Source organism: Neoarius graeffei, chromosome 20 (genome assembly GCF_027579695.1).
Source record: "Neoarius graeffei isolate fNeoGra1 chromosome 20, fNeoGra1.pri, whole genome shotgun sequence".
In the NCBI taxonomy this organism is placed as follows: domain Eukaryota; kingdom Metazoa; phylum Chordata; class Actinopteri; order Siluriformes; family Ariidae; genus Neoarius; species Neoarius graeffei.
The window spans coordinates 31,838,500-31,850,501 of record NC_083588.1 but is presented as its reverse complement, the minus strand read 5'-3'; the positions used below and the strand labels follow the sequence as shown (position 1 = coordinate 31,850,501).

General features: G+C 41.6%; 1 protein-coding gene across 8 annotated transcripts in view; it reads right to left on the bottom strand.

Annotated features, from left to right (window-relative positions):
- pecam1a (platelet and endothelial cell adhesion molecule 1a) overlaps positions 1-12,002 on the bottom strand; it is a 60,178-nt gene that overhangs the window by 38,202 nt on the left and 9,974 nt on the right. For all 8 annotated transcript variants that reach the window (XM_060901481.1, XM_060901486.1, XM_060901482.1 and 5 more), the window contains 3 exons: positions 8,831-9,112; positions 8,380-8,640; positions 7,967-8,227 (listed from right to left, as the gene is read on the bottom strand). In XM_060901481.1, the coding sequence (XP_060757464.1) occupies positions 7,967-8,227; positions 8,380-8,640; positions 8,831-9,112 (804 nt within the window). The remainder of the gene's footprint in view (positions 1-7,966; positions 8,228-8,379; positions 8,641-8,830; positions 9,113-12,002) is intronic.

The window sequence follows — 12,002 nt, the reverse complement described above, 5'->3', positions numbered from 1 at the left end:
AGGGGGAAATAACGGCAGCGGTATGTGAACCCACGAGAATACAGTGGAGTGGCAAACGACTTAAACAAACAAATCTGAGCTGTTTTATTTATGATTTATTGGCCCAACAGTAGACTTCAAAGAAACCTCTGTGAGACTTGGCAAAAAACTGTGGATATAATGGATAAGTCTGTGCATGATCTGCAGACACTTTGAGGTAAGCAAACGCAAGAAATTCAGATTTAAAACATGCTAAATTGGCCCCAAGTTGATAACTGTATGAGGAGCAAGCCTCCCAGACTTCTACAATTTATTAATAATAATAATAATAATAATAATAATAATAATAATAATAATTTAGGATGGTTTGGGGCTATTATATAAATAAAGCATAGTTGTTGTGTAGGCATATATCATAAATACATATGTATAATTTGGATAAATTAACCTAAATTATGGATACCTTAATAGGAACAAAAAGTATTATTTTTTCAACTGAAAAGATATATTATTAAAAGATAAATATCAACAAGATTACCTTGGCCATAACTATGTGTAGGTTATTCTTAATAACAGCTGTAATATCACGAACCAAGCCACTAACAACATAATTGTAAGCCTGTAGCCCTTTGTAGGCCTTCAAGTCATCAGCCGTGTAGGCACTGGGTGTAAACAACAAATAGTTTACAATGTCTGGGTAGCAAACAGATGGCAGAATTGGTGTCAGGTCCTCCTTATGTTTCCATTCGCCCTTGCCCCGAGTCTTATCATATGGGTCAAACCCATCAATCACAGCGAGTTTCTCCACATACCATGCCCTTTCTGCAGCTGGTAATGTACTCACATAACCAGAATTATCAGCCATCGTGTCACTTCACTCTCGCTCATAGTTTGTTTTATATTGTATGTATGTATGTACTTGAGGTCTTCCAATATGGCGCCCTAACAAAATCTCGTGGTACGGTGACGTCACGCGGTAGCCCTCTATTCTTGAACGCCTCCATATTTTTGGGCCATTTATTTAGATAAAGTCAATATATTTTCTACAAAGTTCTATGTTGTTTTGACCTATTAACCAGGGTAATGCTCCTTTCTATTGCTTTGGTAGCCATTTTTTTTGTAGCAATTTGGCATTTCTGCATTTGTGTGTGTGTGTGACTAGCTCTGGTGTGACAGATTTTCATGCAATGTTTTACATGTTTTTTGTATGTTGTATTGCGTTACATGTTTTGCAGTTGCACATTCTGTTTTGTGTTTTGCCTGATACACAATAAAAAAAAAACAAGATATAAATGTTAACATGTTCATTGGTAATTGTATTCATCAAAACAATGTTCTAGATAAGCACATGTTTATCAATAGGCCTATATGAAAATTGCGCGAAATGCACTTCAAAATATTTTGGGAAGGGCTCAAATTTGGACCCCCCCAATATTTATACCATGGTTACGCCCTTGCCTATTATGCAAAAAGTATGTCCTGCAGAGGCTTTCTGGCAACAGATTTGAAAAGAGTGGGTATCATTCAGTAAGAATCTGCACACACAACTTTCTAGATAGCTGCAATAAAAAGTTATGGGTCTCTGAAGTTGGGGAAAGAGCCAATTTCGACATGTGGTGTTTTGACATCAATATTTCAAAGGCCTGTAGTTCCAAAACTACAACATAATTGGGGGCTAATATTTTGCATGTGTGGTACAAACATATGATTCTTGATTAGAGAATTTTTTGAGTAAAATCTGAGACGGTGATGTGGGGGAGTTCCTGAAATTTAGGTGAGTTGGCACAGAATGACCCAGCTGCTTTATCCTGTTCTACAGGCTCGCAGGCAAGCTGAAGCCTATCTCAGCTGACTATGGGCGAAAGGCGGGGTACACTCTGGACAAGTCGCCAGGTCATCACAGGGCTGACATATAGACACAGACAACCATTCACACTCACGTTTACACCTACGGTCAATTTAGAGTCACCAGTTAACCTAACCTGCATGTCTTTGGACTGTGGGGGAAACCGGAGCACCCAGAGCTACATCATATAACCTATAAATCTGTAAGCACATTAAACATTTATGTTCATGAGAGCACAGGCTGAAAAAGACTGAACAAGTATGGATTTCAGGGATCATCAAGTGGCAAGAAAAAAGTCCCTTCTCTTCATTAAGAATATGGTAGCATGAATTAGGTTTGCAAAATTGCAAAAAGCCAGGCCTGTATGTGGCGCTGTGACGCCGCCACACCAATACACTAAAACCGGAAGAGAAGCCATGGAGCATGCGTATAAAGGTCACCCGCTGTTTACAAACAAGCTCATAACACGAGAAGAGGACGATCATAGGACGATCATGGCCAGCGCAACTCTGAGAGTTGTTTCTGCAGTACGAGCACAAGCCTGTAGTCCGCTATTGTTGTTGTTATGACGTGTCTAGTGGTGGTGGCTGAGGTTAAAGGTTAGAGAGGTGGGGCTTATACTGTACATCAACGTTTCTGAAAAAAATCCGCATTTGCCATCCAGATGACTCCAGGCTATCCAGCGTTTTAGGATTTTCCCACTCTGGGACCCGTTTTCAAAAAATACCGGTTTCACACCTCAAAAAAAGCCAGATCTGTCTGGACGTGAGGCCGAAACGATAAAGTATTTATGCGGATTCGACAAAAATGTACTCGTGTGGACGGGCCCTAAAAGTTCTTCATGCACAGTACCATGTTTGGCAACAAACAAACAAACAAGCAAACAAAAACAAAACAAAAAACCCCACACAGTGTATCACCACAAACACCTCATAACAACTTGTAAGCATGTTGATGATGAGTTTCTTGAGACAAACATGAGGCTATTTGTCCCACAACTTAAGCTGGGCTGTAATTGGGCCATCAACAGGACAGTGTTCACAAGCACACCAACAAACCGACATCTGAATAGCTAAGGAAGAAAAAATGAAGGTGTTAGAATGGTCAAGTCAAATTCCAGACCCCGTTCAGCCCAATTCAACCCCATTGTGATACTGTGGTGGGATCTTAAAAGAGCCGTGCATATATTGCCCTCAAACATCAATGAACTGAAGCAATGTTCTAAAGAAGAACATTTCTCCAAAATGATGGGAGAGACTGATAAACTCCTACAGAAAATGTTTACTGCAAGTTATTGTTGCAAAAGGTGGTTCTACGTGTTACTAAATTATAGGGTGTACTTGTTTTTTCCCACCTGGTTTCTGAATGTTGGTTCATTTTTTGAGTGACTACACATGAAAATCTCATCTCATCTCATTGTCTCTAGCTGCTTTATCCTGTTCTACAAGGTTGCAGGCAAGCTGGAGCCCATCCCAGCCGACTACGGGCAAAAGGCGGGGTACACCCTGGACAAGTCGCAAGGTCATCACAGGGCTGACACATAGACACAGACAACCATTCACACTCACATTCACACCTACGGTCAATTTAGAGTCACCAGTTAACCTAACCTGCATGTCTTTGGACTGTGGGGGGAAACCGGAGCACCCGGAGGAAACCCACGCGGACATGGGGAGAACATGCAAACTCCACACAGAAAGGCCCTCGCCGGCCACGGGGCTCGAACCCAGACCTTCTTGCTGTGAGGCGACAGCGCTAACCACTACACCACTGTGCCGCCCATCACATGAAAATCTGTTTTGTTTTTTGCAATCATCTGAGATTATTTGTTTGTTTACATTACATTGCGGGGCGGCACGGTGGTGTAGTGGTTAGCGCTGTCTGTGTCTATGTGTCAGCCCTGTGATGACCTGGCGACTTGTCCAGGGTGTACCCCGCCTTTCGCCCGTAGTCAGCTGGGATAGGCTCCAGCTTGCCTGCGACCCTGTAGAACAGGATAAAGCGGCTACAGATAATGAGATGAGATGAGACATTACATTGCATTACATTACATTACATTATGGGCACTTAGTAGACGCTCTTATCCAGAGCGACGTACAACAGTGGGCAGCCTGGGGAGCAGTTGAGGGTTAGGTACCTTGCTCAAGGGCACTTCAGCCATTCCTGCTGGTCAAGGGAATCGAACCAGCTGCTTCTCTAACTTTTAGGTCACTGCTTCCCCAGGCCATTGTTTATAGCAGTTGAAAGTCATGCAATTAGTATTTAGGCCCTCATATATATATGAAGGAGGGTGTACTTTCTTTTTCCATTGACTGTATATATAATACCTATTGTACAGTTGTGGTCAGAAGTTTACATACAGTGACATGAATGTCATCTTGGATACGAATGTCATGGCAATATTTGGTCTTTCAGTAATTTCTTTGAACTGTTTCTTTTCTGTGGCAGAATGATTGTACTGCATACATCTTCAATAAACAAATACTATAATTTGGTGCAAAAGTTAATTTTCTTTGGGTTTTCCGAAATCAACACATGTCAAAATTATAAATACAGGGTCAAAAATTTATATACACTCACTTAGATTATTAATTCAGAGGTGCTGAAACTTCCAAAATGTCTCTTATCTTGCCAAGGCCAAAGCCTGTTAGTGATCATGATTGACTACAAGCTGATAGCTTCTTTGTTCTTTGTACAAGCTGATAGCCTTCATAAAAAGGTTTTTTTTACAGCACTCATTGGATTGACCAACACACAGTAAAATGGGAAAGTCCAAGGAGCTCAGTGCAGATCTGAGAAAGATTGTCACAGATACGGGTATAAACAACTCCAGAATGTCTCTTGGAGCCATTTCTAAACAACTGCAAATTCCAAGATCAGTTCAAACAATAGTATTCAAGTTATTGTGAGGTGTAGTCACTTTGTCAAGCCACTTTGCTCCAGGAAAACCCAAACTCAGCTGAATGGAAATTGATTTGGATGGTCAGGAACAACCTGAGAACCACCATGGCACAGCCCTGCCATGAACTGGAAGCTGATGGATCACTATCTACAGTTCAGATCACCATGGACTCAAGGCCAATTTATGCTGCCAACCCAGTCCTCGCAGACAGCGTCGCAGACAGTGTCTGCGTAGCCCCCCCACCTTCGCAGACGCTCTGCGCGCACCTCCCAAAAATTGTGACCACCGCAGAAGCCTCGCAGACAGCGCCGCAGACAAGAGGGCTCTGATTGGTCCGCTGTACACGCACTTCCGCTTCCCTACTTTCCCGGTTTGGTTTGTTTTCACGACCGGCATTTTTAAAAACACGAGCGAAGATGGAGCAGCACGAAGAGCGGTTGATTGAGGAAGTACGTACATCTATATGACTCCAGTTCTAGTCATTATAAAAAAAAAAAGTTCTAGTCATTATAAGTAACCGGAGGATAAACACTCCACTAACCACACCCACCAACTACTCCTAGCGACTTCGCGCCCCCTTGCGTTGTGCCGGTGAATAACATCGCGCACGCCTATTATCCCCGCTCAACAATAAATTACAACTGTCTGCGAAAAGCTATCTGCGAAAGCCTTGTCGCACGAGCATGCAGAGGCCTTAAGAGGTTGCTATCCAAGAACCCCTGCTCCAAAATTGACACCTTCAAGCTTAACTAAAGTTTGAAGCTGACCACACAGACAAAGAAAAAGCCTTCTGGAGGATAGCTGTATGGTCAGATGATACAAAGATTGAGTTGTTTGGCCACAATGACCACCATGTACAGAGGGACACTGTACCAGCTGGTGGTGGTGGTAGGATAATCATGCTCTGGGGCTGTTTTGCTGCCAGTGAAACTGGTTCATTGCACAAAGCGGATGGAATAATGAAGGAGGACTACCTCAGAATTCTTCAGCATAAACCATCAGAAAGTTGAACACAACTTGGGACTTGGGAGTTACAACGGGACAATGGACCCAAACACGCATCAGAGCTGGTTGTGGAGTATAAAGCAGGTTAACATTAAGTTTAAAAAAAGTCCTGACTTCAACCCTGTTGAAAATATATGGACTGTGCTTACAAGTCGAGTCCATGCCAACCCCCCCCCCCCCCCCCCCCCCCCAAAAAAAAAAAAAAATTAATTGAACTCTACCAATTCTACCATGACGAGTCATGAAATATCCTACCAGAATTCTGCCAGAAGCTTGTTCATGGTAAACAAAAATGTTTGGTCAAGTTGAATCTTGCGAAGAGACACTTTACCCAAATATTAGATGTGCTGCATGAATATTTTTGACCCTACATGTATAATTTTGACCCTGTGTTGATTTCAGAAAACCCAAAGAATATTAAAACCTTTGCGCCAAATTGTAGTGGGTTTTTTTTTTTTATTAAAGATGTATGCTGTACATTCTGTCATGGAAAAAGAGCACTTCAAAGAAATTACTGAAATATTCAAATATTGCCATGATATTCATATCCAAGATGACATTCATGTCACTATATGTAAACTTCTGACCACAACTGTATATGAAAATAAACATAGACTGACATAGACAGTTGTTCAGTAATACGTAATAACATGGCTATAATTTTATTTATTTATTACTTTTTTTTTTTAGAATATACCACATGTATGGCAGAGTGACATGTATGGCAGAGTGACATGAAATCATTCGTGAATTAAGCCTATATTCACATACATGTCAACCTATACGGAATGTCTGTATTTTATACGGATTTGATTCAATAAACGTAGTATACGGGCGTACAAATAAAGTTATACGGATTCTTTAAAAAAAACTTCAATATTTATTTAGAGCTATAATCAATTCCCATGATGATAAAAGAGCACATAACATTTACAAACGTACTGTACACTACAGAAAGCACACACAGCCAGTAAAGAGTCTTATGAAATCGCGCGTTATCTTGTGGTAGCGAGACTTCGTTCCACTTTTGATCATGCACACACCGCATTACGAGAATCCCGCCAACCTTAACATTTTGTTTGAAAAGCATATTTCCACCTGAGCGACTTTCAGTATGAAACGATTCTGAATGGGCACTCCGGCAAGATCAACACAGACACTTGCTGTGACATGCAGCCTAGTGAGGTATTGGTGCAGACTGCTAAAAAAAGCTGTCATGGAGTACAATTCAGAACATTAGAGTGACACTTTGTGTTTTTGTCAAACATTGGAGCTTTGTATTCATTCTGAAGGTTTATTGTTATTAATATTGAATAAAAAGTAACTTGGATATATCATTGTTAATTATCATTCAAATTTTAGGTAAATTATTTTAATTTGCATCTTATACGGATTTTATAAGGGAAATACGGATTTTGGAGGTTGGTTATACAGGTTTGATTGACCAAAGGTTGACATGTATGTATTCAACACTCTCAGAAAATAAAGTACATTTTTGTGCCTTTAGGGGTACAACAGCTTGTCATTGGGGCAGTATCCTGTAAGGTACTTATTTGTACCGTTTATATACTGCTTGGAAACATATATGCATCTTTGTGGCGCTAAAAAGGTACACATATGCCCCTTTTCCACCAAAGCAGTTCCAGGGCTGGTTCGGGGCCAGTGCTTAGTTTGGAACCGAGTTTTCTGTTTCCACTGACAAAGAACTGGCTCTGGAGCCAGAAAAACCGGTTCCAGGGTAGCACCAACTCTTTGCTGGGCCAGAGGAAAGAACCGCTTACGTCAGCCGGGGGGGGGGTTGTGCGAAGTCATCCATTATTGTTGTTGTTGGTGCTTCTTCTTCTTCTTCTCCGTGTTGTTGTTGCTTCGATGTTTGTGCCAAGGTTTATGCAAACGCAGCGACGTAACTGATGTATACAGCGACGTAACTGACGTATACAGTGACATAATGACGTGGTTCCCCTTAGCACCCCGAGCTATGGAAAAGCAAACTGGTTCTCAGCTGGCTTGCAAGTTGAACGAGTTGTGAACCAGCACCAGCACTGGCCCCGAACCAGCCCTGGAACTGATTTGGTGGAAAAGGGGTAGTAGTCACCTTGAGGTCTGATAATGAACCCTAGATGGTACATTAGTGTAGATTGTACCTTGGGGGACAGAAATGGACTCCTACTATACCCCTATTTCTGACAGTGAATATTGATGCCATATACTGAAACACTATAATGTTTGTTTACCTTTAACATTAATAACCAATGGCATGCTGGTTTTGTTGATGCCTTTAGCTTCAGCCTTACAGTAGTAACTTCCACTGCTGGCTTTGCTTGCTAAACCACTGAAAACCTGTCCAACTTTTAGATGTTTCTTGTCTTTATAAATGCTGTACTTCACATCTGTGGAAGTGATTTGTGTTTCAGAGATACTACAGCTCAGGTTGAAGCGTTGTTCCTCGAACACATACTTTGGAGTCATAGTTAGAATAGGTCTTGAAAACAACTCTAAGTGGTAAAGAAGAAAGTGTAATTAGCTTTACTTGTATTGTAAGATGACACTTTGTTAGAGCAATTACAACAAAAAGGGAACCAATCTTTGTGACCTGGTGATAACAGGTCAACAAGGTATATGACAGTTACTGTATATGGATAGTTACCTGCTACCTGCAGCTGAGCCTTGGAGCTCTTCTGAACATTGCCCCTTTCAGTTTTACACACATATTCTCCGGAGTCATTTGCTCTTACCACAAAGCTGTGACTGAATGATTGATGGCCTTTATATAAGACAGTGTCCTTGGTCAGAAAGACTTCAAGGCCACTTTGGGAGTAATCTGAAACATTGCAGATAATGTCCACTTGGTCCCCCTCCACAACAATTGCATTAGGTAAAATTTTTATTGATGGTGTAATCTGAAGTTCTGAAAAGAAAGTACACAAAAATGGAAGTATACAGTGGAATATAGTAACAATAACTACATTTCAGTGTTGAGACAGCTGAATATTTGCAACTCATTTTCCTGATGGCCATTCAGGAATGATCAGCATGGGAAGAGACATCCTTACAGCAAAACAAAATAGCTGAAATTGTTCAAGTTTGTGAGTCTTTACCTTGCACAAAGATGTTCACAATGTTGCTGTTGTTGGAGTGGCCTGCACTAGGATACAGCAAAAGCATGTATTTACAGTGAAGGGAGATGTTTCCTGGTTCTTGAACCTTTACAGTAATGGTTGCTGAATTGCTTTTGTAACGGGCAATATGGAGCTCTTGGTTGTTCTTGTAGAAATAGATGTTAAGACTACCAATCTCCTCTGGTGCACTGCATGTGGCCACAACTTCATCACCCTCATTCACAACACTGGGCTGTACTTTCAGCTGTGGAGTCTGCAGGCCTGCATGGGTACAGAATTTATGAGACAAACTTGTAACCCTTATGTACTGTTTAGGTCAAATACAGTTTTTACTAAAGTGGAAAAAAGCTAAAGTGAAGTTTCCAACATGATGCTTTATGTACTTGGCACCATTTTCCCATCTATCCATACATTATCTATACTGCTTATCCATCAGGGTCATGAGGGAAGCTGGAACCATTCCCAACTGACTTTGGGTAAGAGACAGGGCACATCGTGGGTCACCAATCTATTGCAGGGCGAACACAAAGGCTACATCCACACGACAACGGCAACAAGATTTTTTTTTAAAATATCGCGTCCACATGGGCAACGGATCAGTAAAATATCAGGTACATATGGCAATGCAATGCTTGCTGAAAACGATGCAATACACATGCTACACCTCTACGTGCGCTGTAAGATGGTCCCATCGGAGACACCAGAACAATAGAAGAAGTAGACGCATGCGCATAAACCCCTTCTTCTGTAGCATCAGCCACATAAAGTTTTGATTATTAATCAGTAGCGTAAAATAGTATCTATTGTCTAAGACACTTATTTATATTTCATATTAAAACGTCTATGTAAATTAATACATAGAAAGCATGGCCAGGTGCTGAACGTTCTTCTGCCTTCACTTTAAGAGAAATTCAGGGCGAGCATGAGCCTAGGTTCTTCCCTGTCACTGGCACATGCACACACCTTCTCACTCCCTATCCTATGGATATAGTCCCTTTAAACCACGTGCTCGTTTTTTGAATGGAGACGCGGAAAGAGGAATGAACGGGGGTAGATGGAGAGAGAGAGGAATGAACGGGGGTAGATGGAAGCCGGTACGCCAACATTCTGAGATCCTCCAGAATTCTTTAATGGTCCGGAATAAATTGAATGCTACACATTGATGGATTACTTTGTTCTTCTACATCCTTTTTGAGGAATGTATTGTCGGACTTAAACCAACATCTGAAGAGGTGAGATCGCTCCTTTTTTTCCCCTATTTTTGCTGGCGGGATTGTCATGTGGTTGTGACATCATCATAAACAAATCCGTTCTACTCATCCAGACGACTTCGCAATGGCGCCGTTGCCAGATTTTTCCACTCTGGAACCCGTTCTCAAAAGATTTCATTTTGGGGCACCCAAAACGCCGGTGCCATGTGGACGCCAGGCCGAAACGATAAACAATTTTATCAGATTCACCTGAATCCATTGCTGTGTGGACAGGGCCAAAGACAACCATTCACACTCACACCAGTGGGCAATTTAGAGTAGCCACTTGATGTAATCTGTATGTCTTTGGACTGTGGGAGGACACTGGAGCACCTGGAGGAAACCCACGCAGATACAAAGAGAACATTGCAAACTCTGCACAGAAAGGCCCCTGTCAGCTGCGAACTTCAAACTTAAAACCTTCTTGCTGTGAGGTGACAGTGCTAACCACTGCATCACCATGCCACCCCACCAATTTTTCCCAATGAATTTGGGTATTTGGCTAATGAATAGTAACACTTCTGTTTGGTCAATAATCTGTCAGCCTCATTTGTGTGCATTAGGGGTGTAACATAGACACTACCAATCTCTGTTTCGTGCTCAAACTGTCTGTATATCGGTATTTTGATTGGAACCCAAAGTGAGTGTGGGCTAAACTAGAAGATTTTTTAGTGGAAAACCCAGGAAAATAGAAACCCAAAGGTAGAAGTTATGGCATACAGGAGCATAACACTCAGGGAATATTAAATTTGGAGAATGCTATTTTACTGTTTCACTGTATACTTGTATATAGCTACAGTAGAATGTCAATAATGTCCTCCAACTGTCCACATCATCTTTTAGCATATTATCACTTTTCTATAATATATTACACTAAGGCCTTGGAGAACTCAATTTCATTCTACTAGTCATGTGTCCAGAATGACAATAAATGTCTTGTCCACATTGTCATTTAGCATTTCCATCTGTTCCACCATGGGCGATTGCTCTAAGACAACGAGGGAGGCTCAGCCTCCTCTAAAAATTATGAACATTGTGTAGGATGAATTGCGCTAGGCTTATGTTATAGCCGACCTTATAACATTGCTATTTCAGATCCAGAATCATAGAAATATGATTCAACCCAACTACAGTGCGAAATCATTCCGTTATAACTTTCCCCAGTTTGCCTAATGTGTGCATGAGTTTTTCCCCCTCGTGACAACGCGATGCAGCCCAGCCTCAGTGGACTTCAATGGCATTTGGGAGCTATGCGCTTTCAATATCAAAATGCAAAACGATTATTGGACAAATACTGCGAAAACGCCCGCCCCACGGACCCCCAGCCTCAGTGGACTTCAATGGCATTTGGGAGCTATGCGCTTTTCAATATCAAAATGCAAGACGATTATTGGACAAATACTGCGAAAACGCCCGCCCCACGGACTCCCAGCCTCAGTGGACTTCAATGGCATTTGGGAGCTATGCGCTTTTCAATATCAAAATGCAAGACAGTTATTGGACAAATACTGCGAAAACGTCTGCCCCACGGACTCCCAGCCTCACAGTGGGAGGGACATGGCAAAGCTTTCCGCGAGGAGACTGGTGATTGGTGAAAGCGGCCAGATATTTTCTTTGATTGACAGCTCGTTTCAAATATAGACAGGCAGCGGTGAATCTCAGTTCAGTCTCATGCGGATTCGCAAGTGCTGTGGTGTATTGTAAGAGATCAGCTTACAATTCGATTTCATTCATTACATACGGTTTCTACCAGCTTTTTTAGTTTGTATATATTTTCATTGTAAATAAAGTGTAAATATAGTGTTGTCAAGTTTGCTATCTTAGTTCCAGAAATTTCGTTTATTTGAGTGACTGAACTTGAACTTGAGGGGGCTAGTCAGCTAGGAAGAAAGCTGCGCACG